The 24,098-nt window shown below is 44.6% G+C and overlaps 1 protein-coding gene across 4 annotated transcripts in view; it reads right to left on the bottom strand.

Annotated features, from left to right (window-relative positions):
• Window positions 1–24,098, bottom strand: part of LOC105284932 — a 115,350-nt gene that overhangs the window by 10,794 nt on the left and 80,458 nt on the right. For 3 of the 4 annotated variants that reach the window (XR_894957.3, XM_011348798.3, XM_011348799.3), the window contains one exon: window positions 1,733–2,213. Coding sequence is in view for 3 of the 4 variants with exons in the window: in XM_011348798.3 (XP_011347100.1) it covers window positions 1,733–2,213 (481 nt within the window). In the remaining variant the exon portion in view is untranslated. Of the gene's footprint in view, window positions 1–1,732; window positions 2,214–3,706; window positions 3,880–24,098 lie in introns of those variants that run through there. The other variant, XM_011348800.3, reaches the window with a different exon arrangement.

The raw sequence follows: 24,098 nt of genomic DNA, 5'->3' as shown, positions 1-24,098 counted from the left end.
CGTTGCTCCATTTACATTCCTATATCTTACTCGATCCTTTGTAAAGGCCGATTCGCACATGTATCCGCGCCGTATCCGTTCTCTGCACGTCCGTATAACGTCTCCATAATTTTGTACAAGAGTATTCTTACATTTCGATATCTGTATCAGTGGCAGTGCGCAGACAGTGATCTGCGCTGAGATTAAACGAAACACTGACGTATAGAGGAGAAAATCCTCCGAGTGCTCGAAGATTTCATGCAGTTTAGCTACACATTTGGACGTGTACAGTTCAATTTTTTGTTATAATTTGAAATGGATAATGAAAAATTGATAGAATGTTCATGATTACGAGAAGCTTTATAATTTAGCAATTTTTTCTTTTTTTACCCTTTGCGGTCGTATGTCTGCTCTCATTGGTAAATAAATGCATAAACTACAAACCGTTTTCTAAAAACGGGATAGCGTAGCTAGTATAATAAATTTTGTCAATCTTGCATTATTAGTGTTCGTTCAATGAAAACTAATTCCGACCATCCGACATGGCACCTGTACATAAAGTTAATACGACCGCAAAGGGTTACTTTTTTTCTACTTGCGTTTTCTTGTTTTGCGTAAAACGTTTCTTCTTCATCTAAAATTAGTCTGTCTAAAAGTATCTATCACTCTAATTAGTGCTATCACTGCAAGTTCTTCCCTTCTTCGATTGAAAACTTCATCCTTCTCTCTTAACGTTCCGAGACGTACTGAACGAAAATTGATGGACACAGAAATATGTGAATACTTTGCACTGATAGATACAGATACGGAATACGGGACGGGTATGTCTGAATCGACCTTAAGAGCGCGAAGTATGCAGTAGATTAAAACACAATATCGATAAGGCTGTAACGTATCAAAAAAAACAAGCATACATTTTCGCTTTTATGAACACTGAATTTCGAGAAAGTTACTTTGAACATAAAAACAACATAGTACATAGCGTTAATTTGATCGTATCGCCTAATATAATAGCTTCATCGATTAAAGTTAAGCTGTTATCTGTTATGATAAACAACTGAAACAGTGTAAAGCATTATCGTTGTCGATTCTTGCAGCCAAGGCATCTCAATATTTTCGCAATTACTGTTTCGATAGATAAACAACAGTTAATAACGGTATCAATGCCTAATATTAATAGATAGCATGCTATACATAATATAGCAGATACATATGTAGAACGTCGTGTTACGAGCGCCTTGGAAGTTGGACACGAGCAAGTGAGCGCGAATATCCGGTTAAATATGTGCGCGCGGTACTTTCATGTTCAGTATCGGTTTTTTAACACTAGAGTTACGGAACCCGTCAATTTGACGGATTGAGAATTCATGATTCATGATATGAATTTTGATAGAAATCACAAAAGGATTATTTTTTATCAACGAGAAACCGAAAATTGAAAACCGAATTTTAATGTATCCGTCAATATGATGGATTTTGGTAAAACTATACAAGCAATGTCTGTAAATCTAGTGTTAAAGATTCAACGCCGGGGAATATCCAATCAATTTCTTTACATATTTCTCCACTTCCTTCTCACGATGAACAAACACGAGCTTATCACGTATCTCTCTCATCATATTTTTTTCGATAATAATGCACAAAGGAATCTATTAATACATCATCTTATTTCTTTTTTCATGAGTCACCGCCTTTTCGATGAGAACTGAATCCAAGTAGAGATTCCTGCGACTAATTAGTAATCGTTACGTACCTAAATGGTTGCACAGAAGCTCGTGGGTCTCGAGGTCAGGGTAGTCGAAGGTATCCCTGCAGAAGAGGACCCTGGTTCCCGGTGTGGCGGTGAAACCGCCTACCGCGGCTGCGATGGACGAGCACAGCCAGGAGGGCTCGGCACCCTCCAATCTGCGCAGGAGGGAGCGATACCGGCAATACCTGGGGTACGAGAGCACCACCACTTTGGTCTGGGAGCCGCAATCGGACCTCCTCATCGAGTTCACGTTGCTCTCGTATTCCTTCTGCTGCTTGTCGACGTCCGAGAAGTCGATTCCCGGATTCGTCAGCACCTGCGGCTGCGGCATCTCGTATCTCAGCGGGCTGGTCTCCGGGGACGACGTCGGGGTCGTCGGATACGACACCTCCCGACCCCATGACCACTCCAACGTGGGCGAGAGCCACGTGGCGAGGTCGTGCACGCGGACGACCACCTTCTCTGAAATCGTCAGCACCTCGTCCTGCAAACAAAAAATAGGGGGATGGTTAGAGAATCGTGAATGCCAAGCCATTTACAAGATTAATAACGGCGAAAACACGAAATGCTTTTTAGATGTATCGATAACGGTTAAATCGTCACAACACGCGGGAGACGTATCATCGAGACGTAATCGTCATTTTTGCTACAACCGCTCTCAAGGGCGGAATTTTACTTAACAGCTGGGAAGGTAAAAGTTGCGACAATTGGCGCAATTTTACAATTAGTACATAGAAATTACAATATATAATATATAAACAATTACAATATTTAATTCTTCTTGATTAAAATAAATAAAAATAATATATAACATCGGTGGATTAACGTAACGATTATTATTAATCAACGTAATTTTTCTTTTTTCTAGGAAAGATAACTTCTGTTTTAACGGAACCTCACATGATACAAATACATGAATAAACGGACGTCGCGGCGTCGCTCGGAGAGATCGCGCGAGCTGCGGCGCGAGCGGGAATCCGTAGGACGAGCTCGCGATTTCGGGGAACTCGGAAGGGAGGAATTTTCCCGACAGAACTCCCGTTTACCTACACAACCCGATTCGGCGCGTTTACCGACTTTCAATTGAGAGGTAGCGACTCTACGTGAGAATGCCAGGAACTTCCGCGCGCGGGCTTTTGCCGAGGGATGTAACTGTGCCCAGGACGAGTGTGTAATGGTCTCTCCTCGCCCTTCCTGTCCGCCCAACTACGTGAAACGTTATATATGCACATAATCCGCGCGACATAACCCGCGGTTTATGCTGCACCTCGAGTGCATCGTTATCTACTCCGCCTCCACGATAATTTAATTGTTCGCCGGCGCTCTCGCGGAGCGACGTCATTTCCGCCAAGTTTGACTTACTACGTGCCTCTGCTTTCCGCATTAAACGCATAAATTATTATCGCCCATTCGGGCAGAGTTCAAACGCTTACGCAATCCCCCTCTGCCCCGCGATATCGCGGGGTACGCAGATGACTCTGGTGATATCTGCGTTATGCATGCGTGAGCACGCTTATAATTGATTATCAGTTCATTTGTGTTCTAATTATTCGCTTCTGATATGTAACAATAAATAACAATCAATTGTATATATTTGTATAATTATATTCAACATCCACGTATAATTCACATTCAGATTCAATGCGAGCGATTGTTACCTCAACACAATAACGAGTTCAACGTATTCTCGTCATTTGATCGCGTTCTCTTTTCGTTCTAGTGGAAACAACGTAGTGATAATCACGTGTAAATGTGCATCAATCTCTCGGAGGTTCTCCAACTTTGGCGAAAATAATTTTTCTCGCGTTAGCGCGCGCGCACACACACACACACACACATGCACCCGGAGAGCCTCCACGGCCACTGACTCCACATATAATCCGATAAATTTTCCGAGCGGGTGAAAACCCGCGCGCCGTAAGACAGACACACACTCTTTCGGTAATTGTGCAACGCGCCAAGCGGAGCGTGATTTACCCCGTAACACGCCCGGGGGCGATTTTATACGGCGGCGGCCAGCGGAGAAGATAATTTATTGGCGTTGCAATATCTATCGGGGCCGGAGTTCGGAAACGACTTTATACGTGACATAATGTTCTATTTGGCTTTGGGAGCCACTGTTGCCCGGGTTATACTTTCATCTTTCAGAGCTCTCTCTCTCCGTGTGTTCGACCGCGTATTCTCCCCCAACCACCACCTCCTCCTCCTCTTCCCTCTTTTACCCCCGCGCTTCTGCTCCGCGTCACCCTCCCTCCCTCCCTCCCTCCTCCCGCCGGAGAGTTCTTCCAATAGTAGTTTCCCTTCTACTGTAGCCTTTCTACCGGTTGGCTTCTGTTGTCTCTCTCCAACGCCGTCCTCCGTTTCGTTCTCTCCATTTCAACCCCTTTCTCGTTCCCCGTCTTTGTCTCGTCCAGCCCTTCCCTCAACCCATTCCTCCTATCCCCGGTGTAGCCTGCCGCGTCCCACCAAGCGCGTCTCATTCCGTCGTCTCCGCTTATTCGCTCGCTGTGTTTCTCCTCGACGTGTGCCTCTCGTCATTCTCTCTCTCCCTCTCTCTCTCTCTCTCTCTCTCCTTCTCGTACCATCCGACCGACGTTCTAGCGATGGGCACGATCCAATTCCCGAGCTGTAATTTTCAATCGATTCACGAGCGGCTCTCACGTCGAAAGCCATCGATGGACGTTAGAATAATCGCCGTCCGATCTAATAATCGAATCACCCTCGCATCGCATTTCGTTTACTTTGTGTTAATTCCTTGCGCGCGCGCGCGACGCGAAACATTCTCCAAAGTGCCGAAGCGTAATCTCACGGTAATAAGCGGGCAATACGTCCGTGAAATTTATTTCAGTCAGAGTAATTAAAATTCAAATCGATGTAACAAATTTGCAAACGAAATTCACTTGAAAAAAAAAAGAAATATTGATCACAATATTTCTATGAAAATTTCATAGAATTCATTTATTGCGTAAAATATGGAGAATGTGAAAGCTTCATTTTATACAAATATTGATTTAACAAACCTCTCATTTGAGCGTATTGCGAAACATCACCGTAAAAATGTTTCAGCATATCGGCACGGTCTAAATTGAATGTCTGCTCTCTCATTAATTATTACTTGTTATTTGCAAAGTCATCAGACTGCGAATGACCACGAATACATTAACGTTTAAATAAACGAATCCACAACCGTAAAATTACACATCAATGCACCTTGCCCGGCGGTGGAATAACTCGACGGTAGGCACGATCTATGAAGCAATCCCGAATGCGCGCGAGGGGTTAATTCCACGGAAGAGAAGATCGCGACCTCCTGAGGCTGCAATTGACCTTCCGTATCGATGCCTCGACGAAAAAAATGTCGGTACCGTTTGAATCACGCTTGATCCCATCGCTACGTTATTCCGCGCGCGCGTGCCCGGACTTGCGACTGTCCTCCTCTCTCCCTCTCCCTCTCTCTCTCTCTCTCTCTTTCTTTCTTTCCCTTCCAAGCGAATCTCGATGCTGAAGACAAACCTTTCGCCTTAAACGCGAGGACACGCGAAAAACTACAATTGAACGCGGAAGACATCGCGTGAGGGGGAAGGTGAATTTTAACGTGGCGTTGATAAGGGTAATGCAAGTCCGTGAGTGACCTTTCGCATTATTATACACGCACCTACGGGATCTAATTCTGCAAACGTATGTTATCATGTATAAACTGAGCGCGGTGAAGTACGCTCGCCATATTATTAGCATAGCCGCGCGCGCAACTTACTATCTGCGTAATATCATCTTGCACCATCCAGCAACTACTCCCTTATCTCTCGCCCCGTGTCTCTCGCCGAACTTGTTGAGCGTGGCCTTTTGTCACTTAAATTAAAATAGATTTCAAGGCGTCATCCGGTCGACACACTGAGCGAGTGAACGAGTGAAATTCGAGCGCCTGATGCGATAACGAGGACGAGTTTTTATGCCACGACGCACCACCCGTATCCTTATTATCGTTTCCAAATTATCTGCAGCTAGTTACGACACGGACTATAATTATAACGTGCAATAATCGTCGATTAATAGATTCGCGTCGAGCATTCGATCACCGATAACGAATGCACTCGTATCAATACCGATTAAACAATAGCTTCTCGTCGATGGATGTTCGATCGTACCAGCTGTGAATTGTATTCCGATGTTCGTTACACGAAACGTATAAAATTTACTGTACGAGCGAGTAATTGTAAAATAACGAAAAAAGAAACGAAAGAAAAAAAACAAACGAAGAATTCTGATTCTGCCGAGTATAAATTCGCGACACTGCAGTTGACATATTCGCCGAGCGTACATAACACATTCATACGCAGAACGGAATATGTAGCGTCTCGACAGTGGTGGTCAATTTCTTGATAATCGTTATACATCGCGGAAAAAAATAAAAGAATTTATTGCACACGAAAAATAAAACTCCGCAGTTGAATAAACAAAGATTTCGCTCCGATAAAACGTGTAACATGTCAGAAAATCAATACACGCGATACATCCATATTTAACATCGGATCGAAGCGAAACTATAAAACTAGAAATGTAAATAACAAAATTGTCAGAAAATTTTCACAACTGCGACAATTGCATTGTGCATTTACTGTAACAGTTTTATTACACCCATTGTGGTGGGACTCTAATGAAATCATGTAACGCGAGACCATTAATATACACGACAAAATGTATTTTTTCGGAAGCCCGCATGCATTTATCTCTGTTGCAAATCTTCCCTTTACAGGGAACAATACGCGAAATGTAAATCAAACATTTTTGCGGCGCACGAATTATAACAATACTAGCGTGAATTGTGCCGCGCGGAGACGAGCAAATACAATTAGATATAATAACAAACCATGGTCGGGTGGGGCGTGTTTGACGCAAAACTGGAAAAGTAAACGCGCTGACAAGATCGATAGAATTAATCTGAATCAACGACAAGTAATGTGAATCAACGTTATTGAGAGCCGCTGGGAAGCATAAATCACTGTTAGATTAAACCCTGGAGCACGCAGTAGTGGATGGGCCAATGGTATGCTTTCAGGAAATATAGGGTGACCCAAAAGTTTCAATGCATATTTCATCGGTGCTACACACCAAGTGAATATCTATTAATTTATTAACATTTCAACAGGCTTTTGCCTCTTAAATTCGAAACCGATATAATTTTACTTGTTCAAGTTTTCCACAAAATGTCTTTCTTTATAAATTTCAATAATTATTCGCTAAACAATTTTATGGTCAATTACCTCGGTTTAACGATTATTCACGTTATTTTGCAGCATCGTTAAATCGATGATCGGATTTCGTGATAAGGAAGAACATGTCCAATTAACAACCAGCGCCACGTTTTTCAGATATAAAATTAGGTTCGTTAAAAATTTATGATTGAACTAAACGATAATTCGAAAGCAACGCGGAAAACCGCGGACTAATGATCGATTGTCATCAGTTGTTCTAACATTCATGCCAGATATCGGTTTTGTAATTTTTGCGCGCGTGCTCGCGAAACGTACTCTATATAGATTAACGAAATTGCTATTAAACGAGATAATTAAATCACAGACCGGTAATTAGAACATGCGTAACAGAGTCCTCTTGTCATAGCAAGAGCCAAGCCCTCATTTCTGAGTGATAAAGAGATTTTTGCGTGATTGGGCTATTTTGAATAAAAGCAGAACCATCTTGGTATATACCGTACACGAGCTCGAGCTAAAAGGAATTTGATTATGCTCGATGGTTTACACACGGTGCTTCTGGATCGATGCAGCCTCGTGGCTCCCCTCCTCCTCTTTCCCTTACCCTCTCCCTTCCCTCTCCCCTCTCTCTCTGACTCTCATCGCTCTGTCCGTCTCCCTTTCGTTCTTCTCTTTCGCACCATTTGTCCTTTCGTCTTTTTCGTCCACTTGGTATTTTATATATGGCCTCATGTATTGCCGTGTAGTGTGCAAATATGCGCACAGGGTCCCGCACGCGAAAATATTTCTGACCGTATTTCTTGTATTAATTTAAATTTATACGCGACGCCAGCTCCTACACGCAGATAACGCGATAACATCGTTGCCGTCGGTGATCCAATAAGCTTTTAAACGGCAAACGCGATTTGTCTGCAGCAATATAGTGCAGCGAGAAGATAACGCTCAGGGGAAAATGATTTCTTTTGCGAGACGCGTGTATCTCATCGCGCGATTCTACCTTTTGATATTGTGTAATACACGGGATTAACGAAGTAATCGGAGAGTTGTATTTCATTAAAGCGTCGTAGCGCCGACCGATTAAACATAATTGATTGCAGTCCTTCGCCATGCCCTTAATCCAACGCCGAGCTTTATCGATTAATTCGTGTATACATGTCGCGCCGCACAAAGGCCAGTTTATATTACGCCATCAAATTATTAAAATCACACACAGAGATACATTCGTTAATAAATTCTCCGGATCGATCGAGCCGCGTTTTCGAAATTAATTAAATTAGTATTCATCGAGATATTATATGCCATATCGCCAACGCGAGATAAGAAAAGGAAATCCAATTTTTCCTCTCCCGTTCACGGATCGTAATTAAACACACATAATCGTTAATTGATGATAAAACGGCTATGAAAAACGTCGCGTATATAAATAAAATGAAATTTAATTCAGAATCTTCTCTGCAATTCTCGACGGAGTATTTAGCCGATCGTTCCCTGCCGTGAAAATCTTGCTGGAAACTACAATAACAGAGGGGTTCGAACGGTTGCTTCTTTAATTCAATAACCCCGTGAAACTGATACGAAACGTCCACACTGGAAATTGCAACAGCGAGCTCGGCGATCGATATCCGCGCGGCATTTCAAGTTAAAAATATCAGATTAAAATCGACAATGAATATTTTCTTCGTTTTCGTATTTCGTTAATCAGCGGTTTGTACATCACATTGTACAAACACGTGTCTCTGAATAAATAAATCATTATTAACGATCCACGAGAAGAGTGGATTCATGCGGCATTAGGTATTCAGGCGTAAATAAAAGACGACTTTAGTGAGGATTTCATTTGAAAATAAATTTAGGCGAGAATACCTTTGAATTTGCACTCGGGGCGAAATGTCCGACTATATCAAATGCAAACGAGTATATTCAACTGCGCGCAGCGATTGTCGACCGTCGTCATCGCCGTCCTCTTCTCTCGTTCCCTTCTTCGTCGTGGAATTGTCGCAACCATGGGACTTCTGAGGGCGAGTGAATTATCGTACTAACGCTTTAATTATCCACATCAAAGTGTACTTTAATGCCGGAATACGTTTATCATCAGCAAGCACGCGATTAATTCGTAACACTGAATAATTCACTAAAACACTATTTTCAAAGCGATACGTTTTCGCCGAATTACAATTTAAACGCGAAAAGAATATACAGTTGCGAAAGTAAACGAGAAAAGTAAAAACAAAAGGACGAACGAAACAGAGACGCTGCACGCGAGATTAAAGAGAACACGCTCGACGAAGAAAGTTGGTAAACAGAAAATTGCCATGCTATTATTAAATGAGATTACTTCGCAACAAAGCAAAAATAAAAAAAGGCAACTTGTATGAATATACACGCGCGCACCACACACGCGCGTTTTCTGCCTTTAATAATAAGGTCATTTTAAAAAAACTTTCAATGCGCGGAGAGACCCACGCGCGTTCGTGAAATATACATTCCGCGCGACATCATCATCCTCGTTATTGGCGAGAGTGAAACGATATAAACGCGAAGACCTTGCCCGCAGCCGGATGAGAGAGACGGTCGGTGCACGTATTTCACGCGAGTGTGTTGGTGCTCGCGCAAGGTCAAGATGATTCGTGCATCCGATTGATCATATTCTTTTATGGCCGTCGTTACCGTCACACGTCGGGGAACAACGTCGTCCCAAGTAATCCAGGCGCGCGCGCACGCCAGTTCCACTGTTACGTTACATTATATTCCCAAGCCCGAAAAACGCGGTTCTCCTCGCAGTTACTTCTGTTATTATGTTATATTCTCAAGTCGCTTTCCGCGAGACGCGTCCCGGCGCGTTACACCGCGACGTTAATACCGTGCCCGATAATCTCTCACGTCGGGTATAGTTGCGGGGATCACGTTTCGCCGATCACGGAATCCATCTCGCTCTACGATCCTCTGACATTGTAAGGCCGTCCAGAACAGGTTCCGGCGAGAGCGCGATCTCCGCGGAATATTTTAATAAATGATGCTGCGTGCAGTACGATGCGATGGGATATGACGCGAAAAGAAAATGGCGGGCGTCAGGAATCCGCTGGAATCCCGGCATGCGTGAAACAATAGTCCGACAGTTGATGCCTCGCCGAACAAGAAGCGAGACGAGACGAGAGAACGCGAAACGCTCTCGCCGGTGTCCATGAGACTTTCAAGCTTTGGCTGTAACAGCTTCTTTGCACCTCTTTAGTGGGACGAATTATTTAGCGACTTGGCCTAAAGTAGCGCGTCATCGCAGGGGAGAGAGAGAGGTGAACAGCTCGCGCGCGAGGAGCTGACGAAAAGAAGTCGATGTACGATTATGCCGCTTATTTAAATGAAAGATCTCGCGTACAATGCACGCCGCAACGCTATTACCGTATCCCGCCCTTTTCGCCCGTCCTCTTACGCGCGCGATAATCATCGCATTGTCGGGCAATGCCGGAAACGGCGTAATGCCAGGATGTGTCCCGTCTTGATCTTCGAGGCAATTAAAAATTGTTCACCGGGCGAAGATGTTACTCGCGGAAAAGCGCAACGGCCCACGTGAGAACCACTTTGTTTCCCGTCTTGGGTCCCGCGAATGGCGAATCGGTGTACGGCCCGGTGCGCTAATTGCGCACGGAAGTTTCGCTAATGAACCAATGATAAGACGATAGGATTTGCCCGCGTCGGCGATCCGTTCCGTTCTAACTCGCAACTGCGAGTTCACCCCGGTCGGACCGTTGATATGCGCAATTTTAATACGTGTAAATTTAACTTGGAAATAACAAATTAAGAATTACAACAATGCCCGAGAGGTGCAAATTTTTCCATTTGATTCGACCTGAGTGGAAGGTGGAACGGCGGCACCATCGTAATCGGAGATCTAATTAGAGAGCATTGTAGACGCGGATGTGCGATTAGAATGACTCTCCAAGTCACACAGTGGCATTTTCATTTTCGTAAGGAAACCTCGGTGACCGTATGACCGGCGAATGCGTGTTCCGTCGGGCGCCAATTAGGCGGCGGTTAATGAGCGTGCGAATTAATGAGGCTAATGCTCAATAGGAATATCGGGGTAAGCGGCGCTGCTCCTCGGTGCAGAGAAGGAGCTGCGAGACGAGGGAAGTTTTTGCGGCGACGGTAGTGACCGGACCTTTGCGTTCGCCATCGAGCTGAAAGCTATTCTATAAGTCTCAAACATAATAGACTACATGCATAACGCAGTCATGCAACATCGGCGCGGTGCTATTCCTGCGGCGTGACTCGTCCCAGGGGTTCTCCGTCGCCACGCTCCGCGACGACGCGGCTTATTGGAGTCTCGTCAAGTGTTTCCGTGTAACACGAAACAAAGGTATGACTAAAAATAATTGCATCACTCGCTGCGACATTGTTAATAAGTGTACAATACAATGATGATTCGTTACTTTTAATATTATTTCAACTTGGCAGAGCCACGTTTTTTTTGTTGAAATATCAGAAATGATTGAAGCGTACATTATTTGTTATTGATTTCAGATACGCATTCATTTTCTCCATTTTACGTGTATTTACGGATAAAACCTGCACGTATATTGCAAAGTTTTATCGTTAATAACACGTCAACCGCAAGAGAGAAGGATAAAATATTTTACCTAAATAAGGCGGAAGATCGCGTCAGTTTTCTTTGTAGCGATGTGAAAGTAATAAGCAAATTCTGGTCTGACTCGCCCCCTCTTTATCCACAGTCACTTCACCCACCCTTTGAACACACCTTGGACAATTCTTCTACCGCCGCAGTCCTCTTATCCCCCTTATACAAAGCGTGACAAAAAGGGTCGCAAATTCGCATTAAAGTCGCTGTCGCGACTTTCCGCTTTTCCTACATTTTCGAAGCAATTTCATCGAGCCAAGAATACTTTCAAAATGTAACACGTACATCTGCAAACGCGATAAGTTGTTTCGCGCTTTATATCATTATAAATCTCCAAATTACATAAATGTTTCGAGAACGCGGCGCAGAGTGCGCCAACATTAATCTTCATTTTTCAAAAGCATTATTCGAGACTCGTCGGAGATTACATTATTGAAATTAACGTCAATAATTCCGAGGCGCTTCGCATTGTCGTAATTGTATACAAATGCGCGTTCATTACGCGTGCAAGCCTTCAAGAAGTTATCTGGCATAATCACAGACGGATTTCAAAGCATACCGAGAACCGCAGAATCACGGTTTGAAATTACGTCGGCCGGAGAAAAGATAACGAGCTTTATGTATCATCCCTCTCTGATAACGAGAGAAGCTTAGCATTAAGGAAATAAGCATGTGTTATTTCGGGTGATCCGAATTAGGGGCGACCCGTAGAGAGATCGATCGCGTGGACGTGGTTTCGCACGCGGTTTCCTACACGCGGTAATAAAAACCTGCGGCTCTGCAATCGTAGCCCTCGAATCCTTCAGGAGTATCACAGTGCCCTCAAAATATTACCGGCACATCATCCGAGCGACACTCGGGTTGCCTCGGGATATTCCGGAAATATTTCAGTACAGTCGTATGCTGAAATTATAAAGGGAATATCCCGTGTACGTCATGGTAAAAGTAGAGGAAAGACGCCAAAACCGACATATCTATTAAACAATTATGAAATATTTTTAAAATATGATAATATATTTAAATAAATAGTCCAAATAACACATTAAACGCTTATATGTAATATAAACTTTTATAACAGTTTTATGTAATAATGATAATAGTAGGTACATACAAAAGTATGTAATAATATATAAAACACATATGATAACACATATAATAACAAAAATAAAAATTCGTGTCAAACATCATGTACTCTGTCAAGGATCGAAATTAAGTTATGTTGATCGCAGAATGGTGCACACATCGCATAGAGTATATCGGTTTATGGCAAACTCTAACTTTTCTAAATTCTAAATCTTTGAAATTGTACTGTAAAAAAGTAACAAAAATAAAAATAAAATATGTTTAGAAAGCTACATGTAAAAAGAACTTGATATTATAAAAAAAAGATAACTACTATTATTTAAACTACGTAATTTGTCTAAGAACTTGTAGAAAACTTACAGAAAAAAATTTTCCAACTTTAAGAATTCGATATAAGCTCATTTAGCATATCAAACAGGAAATATATAAACTATAAATTCTTCTACATTAACTAATTAAATAGATCGCGTTTATATTAGTTTTGATAAAGTGTAACATTTACTTTCTGAGAAATAGAGGTATGTCTCTTTAGGAGGTCTATATCAGTTTCGGCGCCTTTCCTCTACGCGTATTGTACACATATCGACCTGCCAACCGTACGGGGATAGTTGCATCAGCAAGTACATATATCTGGTAGATATTACCGAGCTATCTTGCGAGGATTGCGCGATCTTCCAGCGCGATATCTCGATCGAGATCGAGATCGGGATCGGGATTCCCTGCCAATTCGCACGCATGCGCGACGCGCGCCCGAAGAAAAGGGAAAAAGGGGCGCAACCGAGTCTCTGTGAGCCTCTCTCCGTGCCGAGTTACCACACCGCGCCGCGAACGGCAGCGTGTTCCGCCTTGAAATGCTCGTTGCATTTTGCGCGCGCCCGATTGTCAGATCCACCCCATTATCAGCGAAGGGAGTGCGCGCGCGCACGTTGCGGACGGTCGGGAGAGGAACATCGGTAAGGCAGTTACCAGCCCCGCGACGTTGTATCATTTTTCAAACGCTCCCGAGTTATTCTTTCGTGACGTTGATTGATGATGGAGACGTGCTCGTATAAAAGATTCCATCGGGCTCCGCCGTGGCGATGAAAGGGAAGATCTAAAGGATCTTTACCCAGCTATAAATTGCTAATGTTTTATTGCCGTAATATGATGAGGCGGGGGAGGGAAAGGGGAGGAGGAGGAGAGACGGTACTACCGACGGAACGGAGCACTTTAAACCGTTTCGGTCCGATTATGTTGGCGAGTTAATACCGACGGGGCCACCGCGAGATTCGGCCGGGGGAAACGAAGAAACAACCGGTCGTTACAACACACGAGGGGGAAGGGGAGAGAGAGGCGATTTCGCTTAAAAAACGGGGGTTTCAGGTTGCACAATTAATATCGTATTGACGAGTGATTTGTTAGCGCTGTTAACGTTTCATTAATACCGCTACCGCAAATAATCAGGTTCAAATATCACAAATTAATTGTTGCAATAAATAAATATCATTAGCCATCAGAATCGGAGATCGGCCTGAAAATTGATATCCAGGAGAGAGAGGGAGAGAGAGAGGAAGGGAGAGGGAGGGAGAGAGAGAGAGAGAGAGAGAGAATTACGTGAAAAATATCGATATTACATTACTTCAGTAAACGTGCATTTAATTACTACGCGACGAAACATTTACCTAATAAATATTCGAACATGTATACTGCGGTTTAGTAAACAAACGCTCGCGAGCGCGTAATTATACCCAATGTGCATCCTTTGAAATGTACATCATTTATGTGATGCGTGTACATTTGCAATATACGAGAAAAACCGGACGCAGTCAAATATTGGGACGCGCGTGCGCGCACGCGCGCATATGACTCGATCGAATCTCAATCAATTAGCTACATTATTAGGTAATTGACCTCGCATCGTGTCTAACGAAAACACGATGCGGTTGGGTCACGCCACACTCACATCGGCCGAAACATCGTTAATTACGTTACGACGTGTTCGCGTCATAATATTCCCGCGCGAGCGAGCGAGTGCATCGAGCGGCTTTTCTTGTTTCTATCATCAAGCTGTGAGTCGACGAATATGAAGGATATTGATTGTCCCGCGTCGCTTGTAAATTTCAGGGTGCGCCAGATATCCCACTCTGATCCCGCAATTGTCCTGAGCTAATAATCCAGAGCAAACTCTGCCTTGATAGCTGTGCATTTACAGACACTTGCATTTGACTTTACTGCATTTGCCGAAGAAACGACAGGGAAAATTTTCTAGTAATAAAATATCTGTGTGTCTATTCTTCAATTATTAAAACAAACATTTCGTTCATCAAATATGTATACGCAGATTTAATGTGCACTCTATGATCTCCCTAAAATGACCAACGACGGATCAAAACGCACCGCATTGCGGCTAGCGTTGGCGAATGCAATTTTCGTACTCGCGAGTCTGACGGAAACGCGCAGCAAACCGAAAAGAAAGAAAAAAAGATGAATAAAACTCGTAGGCAATGGTTGACAGCGCCGCGCGGATAAAATCTCGCGGGAATAAGGAAGGCGAGGCAAGGAAATTTATTATACACATCGGTTGAATCGAGGACGGAGGACGCGGAGGGAAGAGGGGGGTAACACAGAGCCCCGCTTGATGCCGAGTTAGAAATGTGTTTGCGAGGCATCGAAGTGGCACGCGTTGTGAGACGTCATGTGGGAAACTTCTCGACGAACAATTTTCTATTGCGGTCTCTTTCGAAGCCAAATTTCAGGACCAAAGATCTCCCGGAATTATTCCGGTCATATTACATTCTTGAGCAAAATAAGGAGAGAAAAAGAAAAACACAGAGAGAGAAAGAAAGAGAAAGAGAGAGAGAGAGAGGATGGGTTTTCTTGCTGCGGTGGCGGAGAATATTGTTAAAATCCTGGCCGCATATTCCGTATTTTATATGTAGCGTGCATTCCTCATACGAGCTATTAAAATGGAAATTTAAAGAACATATGCATGCATAATGCCGCGAAATATCAATCAACGTTAATATGGTTTTCGCGAAAATAAAGCAATCAGAGTAAGGCGAGGGGAGTAGTAAACTAGAATACTTAATCGAACACAAAATGCTTGTTCTTGGAATACCTTAGTGAAACTGAGTTATCCTCATCGAGAGTGTCATTGACCAAGGAACGTTACCAAGGAGTTGTACCAAGGAAAATATAATAAATGCAAATTGATCAGATTGCTTGACCGAATCAATCGAATTACTTGCCGTTGCATCAGAGAATTTCACGGAATATCATTCTCCGCACATATAATCATGCCGGAAGTATAATATCATTGGTGTAAGAAATACACACGGAAGACAGAGTCATGCGCCCATCAAACAGAACGTTTACGGCTGCATTTACATCTACGAGAATTGGAGCCCGTAACGCGTATGCAACGCGCGCCAAGCGATTTCACTCGGGCCGGGCCGCGCGCATTTCCGCAAAATTCGGTTTCGTTCGCGTAAACATCGACGCATGTTTCAACATCTAGCACGTTCTTTATCCAATTATGCTTCTTGAATTCCGTGATATTCCCCATGGCGGCCGGCGCGCGCAGATATTTAATGAAGGAGAGTAACTGGACCTGGAACACTGCCATGAAACTCGTTCGAGAGAATCCATCGAATTACGGCGATGTTGCCGGAGGGGGAACACGCACAATTCCGGCGCGTTTCTTGTTCAATATTTACTTTATTTCCATTCCGTGCGCTTCTCCAAACGCGCGGCTTTCATTTCGGGCGCGATCACGATTAGACGAGTAACGTGCCCGAATAAGCTTGGCTACTGATTTACCGGCGCTGCCCACAGCCAGCTTGACATCTGCTCGCTGTCAAAATACTCACAGCCGGCACCAATTTACTCCGCGCCTTTGTGAGAACGCTAATCTACGAAATCGCCTCGATGTAACTTGCCGCGTCGACGTTGAGGTCGGGAGAAGGAGCACGCGAGGCGGCGTTTCAGGGACCGGTTACACCAATCCCGGTTAAAGCTAACCGTGAGTAACGCGAATCGTCCGTTCCTAATCTATTTTATAGCCGAGGAGCCGTGATCCCAGAAAGGGAAACGCTAACCCGAATTAGCTTATCCTTTCGCGCACAGATTCGTTGAAATAAAATTTAATTAGATCGCAATGAGATAATTGACATCTCGACGTAATATAACGTAATGCAATGAAATTTGCATAAAATTTGCGTTCACGTTTCGGTTGCAATAAGTTCGCTCAAAGGCAACGGATGACGATCGATTTCCTACTCGGAAATTCGAGTATTTTCCCCGACAAATGTCGCTTTTGAGAATTTCGGTGGAAACTGCGACCGCACGAGAGGCGAGATGAAAAAAAGACTCGCCCATGCCGGACGCGTTTGTTGGTTCTCCCAAATGGTAGAACAAAATTGGAAAATTGTATTGTATTTCAGAGAGCGGCGAGCACCATGCATCGAGCGCGTTTACGTGGACAAATATTTATATCGCGTCGACGGTTTTGTTGATAAATGACAGCTTTTCCGCATCCGCGCCGCGCTCTGCGAATCCTGCGGAAAAGATAGAAATCGAGATTTTCCCCGTCATAAAAATTCGCGTACGTGGATTTCATCTGGTAGCTATATTAGTAAACGTGAATAAATCACACGAAGGACTTTTATGCACTTAAAAATTGATCATAATGTATCTTTGCCGCGCGCGCGCGCGGTGAGCAACAAATTTTTCATCTCGACGCAAATAAATCACATCGGAACATTTTCACGTTGACAATTCGGAAATGCGCGCGCGTAACATTAAACGAGATTGCACGCTCAATGGGAAATCCGATAGAACCGACCAATTTACTTGCCTCTTTCTTGATATTAGTTTATTCTGAAAATAGTTTGAGTTCCGCGCATGACGTGACGCGGTGCACGTTATTACGAAATGTTTCCCGATTCATCGCGAAGCAGCCAAAGTACTCGCCCGAGCGGACTCACGCGATCTCAAAGCGATATATATCCTGCGAACCTGCCGAGCTTGACGCCTTTCGAGCATCCCCTCATCTTAAATTACAGAGATTATCTTCCGTTCGGATAATGGACGGGAACAAAGTCGGGGGTAATTCCAATATCGCGATGCGAGGCGCAGATTAATCATAAGGGACTTTGGCGCTCGTTGTGCTCGACGAGCAACGCGGAAGCGGCTTCACCTTCGACCTCGAACTCACCGGAACTCACGCGTGCGCGCTCGCAGTCGCCGGCAGTCGACGCTGATCTTTTCGACAAAGCGGGAATAAGGGTGGCTCCATACGTTCGAGAGGACAATGCATAATTTGAAACAGCGTGTTTGAGCGCAAAATCGCGCGATCGAATTTGGATAGTCTTCGTGGATAATTGTGCGACGATGGGAATACGCGCGCGTCCGCTCGACTCGATTCGCGAGTGTCTCCTCTGTTATCCGAAACGTGATTTCAACATGCTTCATCCGCACGAGCCTGGTCCACGTCCGTCGCGCGATGGACCGTTAACGAGTATCGTTTCCCATTGTGGGCGACACACGCTGACAAATGGGATAAACTCGCGGTGAGAGACCTTAATATTGGCAGATGCGGGGGACAGGCGTTGTTCCGTTTCACGCGGCAAACCCGACCGAGTGGCCATTGAAAAATCATCATCGGTCGGAGACTCGGCTTCGAACATGCGTGCAACGCGCATTAAGAACTCTCGATGAAGTTTCCGCGCTCTCGCGTTTCTTCCTACGCGTTTATCGAACGCGTCAGCCTCTCATCGTCCGATGTAGCAAAATTAGTCATTGATGTTCGTTGGACGTCCGTTGAACAACTCTATAAAACGATCGTATTCCTCGATCGTTCCAAAGACGGTCGCTCGAGATTAATTAATGACACGTTGCTAAATTCATGATGATTGAACACTATCGAGGAGAGGTGGGATCGATATAAAATCAAGCTCGCTGTAATCATTCATCGGCATTCGCGTGCTTTCCAAGAGGGAAGATGGGAGGGGGGACGAGGCGCTTTACGAGCGAGTACGCGAGGAGTAAATGTCAGCGTTCTCAACGAGTTTATTTGCGAAAAAGCGCAACTGGTCGGTCTGATTAAAGTCGCGAATCTTCCGACGTCTGTGTACGCCCCCCGCGCGCTAATTAACAATTACGAAAGCGCATGTGCGCATGTGCGCGCGCGCAGTCGACACAGGAAGCAAGACTACTTAATGCGCAAACTGTGATCGATAGTCGTTAACATTAAGGCGACTACGTTGCAAGCCTAACCGGGCCGCCTGGCAGATGGAAATGATTTATGAGGAGCGTAAGAGACGGCGCATAAAATGCATTCAGCCGCGTATAAATAGTGTAACGAAGTTGCGATAGCGTAACGGAGAAAAAGCGCCTTTAAGCATGACCTTCGCGCCGTTTTATATAAGCGAGAGTAAAGCACGCACACGCGGAATGAATTTATATTTTTAATAGACCATTTAGCCGCCGAGTGTGAGAATGAAAACGTTTGCGCGTTGCATCTCGTGGCGCTACCTCCACGCGAAATCCCCCTCTCTCCCCTTCCCCCGCCGTAGAATATTACGTGCCATCATAATTTTATTGCGCAATTTCTTCTCTCGACAATCAGAAAAAAGAAATTTATAAAATGATAATATAGAGAAACGTATGTAATTCTTTTTTTCGCGTATAATCCAAATACAAAATATGGTCCATGATAAGTGTCTTTGATATTTCCTTTATTACTCGCATGCTTATCGCGAGTCGTAAAGATGTAATATACGTTCATATATTTGTCGCATATATGTCGCCCACCATTGTTTAGGTGGTTTAGATACGTGGGAGGGAAACGGACGCAAATGAAACCGGATCGATGAAACCGAAAGCCGCGCAAGACTCCTGCCACCGACTGTACCCGTTGTAGGTCGGCGATCGTCGGCTTACCGTGCGAACTGTACTTTGAAATACAAATTATTAAAGTTTTAATAACCAGCATGCCGTTACACCGGCGAATAACATTGTCTTTGATTACGAGAATGGGATCACCATCGATTCGTCCGTTTTAACGAAGTTTAACATCATCGTCCTGTTCCTAACGAGAAGTAGACAGTTTCAATTTGCCGAACGCCGAAAGGAAGGGGAAAAAAAGAGATTACTTCAGTCTCCATCAGAAAAGTTCGAAATTCGAATTACAAGCGTAAAAAGCGAAGCCGACTATTTATAATTCACGCCAATTTTAGCTGCATATCGGCAAGGCACCGGATGGCATAATTCGTTTATTATCGTAACGACACCGCGACCTTTAAACTTCTCAACGTCGTCATCCGCCGCCCGCGTCCCTCGAATTTAATTTAACGGCGCGATTTCAGCGGAATTATAATAATCAATATACACGCGAGCGTAATTTAAATTAATTGACATTGCAATGTTAGTCGTTGGGAGCTTCCCCTCCCCCTCCCGAGTCAATAAACTTGATGAGCTCATTCTTTCTCCGCGAATGGGCATTAATTAAAACCGATAAATTACCGAGCGCGATAATAACACTCTCGAATAAAGAACGAAGAACGGAATGATTTTTGAGACGCTTCGTAGTTTACCGCCGTGAACTCTTCGAAATTCGATATTCACGCACGTCTTTGAGCAAATGCGGTTATCGATATCTCGAGTCGAGGCCCCCCGAGTTTCTCGGGCAAAGCCTCACTTATCGTAACGGCAGCGTCTCCCCCGTTGCATAATCACCCATCTGATGGATAGATAGTAGACGCCCTGAGTGTCACAAGAAAAGGATTAGCCGGCGCTCCTTGACCTGAATCGAGGTTCACCGCGGTGATACCGGTCATCCGATTTTCGCGTGCAACTCTTCCACGTCACTGTACGGGGGCGATTCCTCCCTGTCCCCCTCCTCCCCCCGTGTGCTGCGTGTGTACACGTGTATGTATTATACATAATGCCTCGACTAAAAATATTACTATCCTCGATATGTGGCCGCTTCTGCTACTAAAAAGGAGAGATGTGCTCGTGCTCGTTCCTCCGATAGAATATCGAGGGGTGGGAAGAGGGAGGAACGACCATTTTCGCCAGATTTTTTCCCGCTAAGAAAATCCGTGCTACATGCTTCAGCGGAATACCGTCCGGGACGTATTATGGACTCCACGGGCTTTGAAATAAGATTTCTCTTTCCGTACCTCGTCTCTTCGAAAGCCGTGGGATGTATATACATATATACAATATTTCCTATCGCCGGGCTTTAGATATTCGAGAAATTACGCGCCATGTAGACAGAGAGTTCTAGAAGTACGGCTTATAAAATCCGTGCGCTACATTCCCGATTCGTCTCGAGGAAGAGAAAATAAACATAATTTTCTTTTTTGATAATCGATACGTACCTTCCGTGAAAGCGAGAGTGAAGAGATACTAAGAGAAAATTATTAATTACTTGCGTTTGAAGCATTATTCAAATAAAATTCACTTTGATCACTTGGCAGGAACGTCTTTTCAGGAATTCTCGATAAAAGTTACCAGTCAAACATCAAGAATGCGTTAGTCCGGAATGCGGCGTTTCAGGTATACATATATACCTGATATTGCAACTATCTTCGACTATAGTTTTTAACGGGCGTTTATTAACGAAGGCCGCGCGCGACGTTCAGCGACGCGACGCGCTCCATTAGCTGGAAAATATAAATTTGCTAAATGCATGTATACTGTCTTGCGATCTGTATAATAACGCTTCATTAAGAGAATGCCGCTTGGAAACGGTCGTTTCCAGCGGTGAGGAGAGGCAGCAAACGGCGCGGTCCGTCCTCCTTTAAATTGAATGAGAGAGAGAGAGAGAGAGAGAGAGAGAGAGAGAACAAAAAGGATACAAGCAAGATTTACAAGCGGACCCGAGCTCTTTAATGCCGCTCGGAGCGCTCTTTAAAGAGAAGTTCGATAGAAAGTTAAACCCGTCCAACAATGAAGACAAACTCCGGCAGTAGACTTCAAATTACTCGCAGAACGAAGTTATTTGTACGATAAAGCGTTTACGTTAAAGAAATATCGGAGGCGAGCACGCAACACGGAGCGTAGCGTAATATCCGCTGCACAGGCGCTGCTGCACTGCGCGCCCGATGAATAATATAAAATGAATAGTATAAAAAAAAGAGAGAGGAAAAAACAAACCATTTATTTTTTCCATGGAAAATGGAAATCGCGATCCTCCCCCCGTCATTCGATTCTGCTGGTCATTCCCCGTGACGATAAACTCCGCCGTTAAATAGCGGCGAATATTCATTCGCGGAAAAACGCGAAGGATCGCTTTTCCTTTACGGCAAACTGCTAATTACTAATAACACGCGCTGGATTATTGACTTAATTAATTAAATGCGTATCGATCGGCGCGATGAGAAGCGGTCCGCAACGTGTAACGTGGTCCGCGCTCTTTCACGGAATAAGGGGGACAAAGAGGAAGAGGGGACAGTCAACCTGCTCGCCGCAGTGGTTCTCATTCGTCCTCGCAGTTGCGAGTTGCATTTTTCCCTCCCACCTCCTACCTCCATTGTGCCTCCGATTATATAAGCGCGCGTCGTGGCCAATGAGTCGTAGAATTTCACGAGAAAGTACCGACGAGCAAACACCGCTCAATGAAATTCCCCGCGAATCTCTATTAGAGCCTACTATATCACTGCCCCGTCAAACGGCGCAACGAAATAGTCCCGAACGTCCGAAATTTCGCCAACGCCAACGGGCGCTTTCCACACGCATCACTCGAGAAAGAAATCCACCGTATTCTGTAATACTCGCGCTCGCGCTCGCTCGTCCGTGCTCGGAATTACGTTCTCGTGATTAATTACGCGACCGTTATACACCCCGTGTTTCCATAAATACTTTCATCCATGTAAGTGCGAACCCTCTTGTGCGTCGGCGCTGTATTAAGCCGCGTGGAATTTATAACGCGACGCCCACGGCTTCATTTAAAATAAACTAACGGACGAGCGAATGCCACCATTGCGCGAAATGTGAACATTTCCCCGCATTAATTTATTAATCCAATTCCGCGTAGTTCCTCACGCCGCAGCCGCGTGTTTTTCGGTCTTTGGCGCCGACGCTATTTTCGAACGCGAACTTTTTGTACACGCGCGACAAGTAAAAAGCGATAACTCGCGTTATGGTTTTAAGCGAAAAGTGAACGTTACTGTTATTAATGTTTGCGTTGAATATTCAACATTCTATACGCACATCGCGCTACCTCCCTCAACTATGGAACAATGCCTAACGCGCAACACCCGCGACAATAAAACTAACGGCCTTCACGGTGTTTCTCGCGTTCTCTCTCTCTCTCTCTCTCTCTCTCTCTCTCTCTCTCTCTCTCTCTTTTCCGCGAAGATAATAGTATCGATTACCGAGCAAACACCGAGCCGGCGACCTTAAAATCAGGCACTTCATAAAAGTGGAGAAAGCGGAACGCGCATGTGCGGCACGTATTTGTTTTCGTGCACTAAAAATATCCCGCGCGTTATATAAAGCATAATTGTCTCGGCATCGCACTGTTAAATAAATACTACCGCGTCACGATCCAAAAATAAGACGATCAAAGCTGCTGCAAGGCTCGCCATTTCGCCAACGTATTTAAAACAAACTCAGAAAGGAACGCGATAAATAAAACACGTTATTCGCCGAGCGCACCTCGACACCGCGTAATTATCACAATAAAATGCCTCTTACTGCCATTATTAACGTTACACCGTTACATGTTTCTAAAAGTCGAACGTTACGCAGTTGATTTCTCGCAAACTACGCTGGTGTAAAAAACAATTGTCTCGACTCTGGAGGAACGATCCGACGTCGAGCGACGCGTCGCGCTGCGATTCAGCAAAAACAAACGTTCTCAATGTAAAAGAGCGCATTATTTAATTAACCGACTGCAAACTGCAGGGATCTCCTTCTTATCGACCGCACGACACGCCGGCCGCCGCCGACGCGTGCATATATCTGCGGTATAACTCAGAAACGTCGCATACGTTATCGTCGACCGTGTCGACCCCGATATTAGCGCATGAATTGCGCGGGCATAACTCGAGGAATTGCCGTGATCAATTCCGACGGCGGACGTATCCGCCGGGTTTTAATCGATTACTATAGTCGGCTCTCCGATTACTCGGCGCTCTCGCTCGCGCGTATCCATTCTTCGGATTATCAAAAACTCACCCCCATTGCCGCGAACAACCGAACCCCGTAAATCATTATCGAAGTATATCGAAGAAAATCTGACACCGGCAGCTAATCTGACGCGCGGCAACTCCTCGCTATCGGATATCGATAATGAAAATTCGGGCAACTTTTCCACGCGCGCGCACGCGCAAGATTTCCTCCTTCCGGCGCGAGGGAGATGAATAATAATAATTTCGAGATGCAACTGATTCTTCTTCCTTCTTGCTAATTGAAAGGCTCTCCTCCCCGCACCCGAGCGAGTCGCTCGGTGCAC

Source organism: Ooceraea biroi, chromosome 5, assembly GCF_003672135.1.
Source record: "Ooceraea biroi isolate clonal line C1 chromosome 5, Obir_v5.4, whole genome shotgun sequence".
NCBI lineage: Eukaryota > Metazoa > Arthropoda > Insecta > Hymenoptera > Formicidae > Ooceraea > Ooceraea biroi.
Note: the sequence above shows the minus strand (reverse complement) of the source record. Positions and strands in the feature narration are given on the sequence as shown.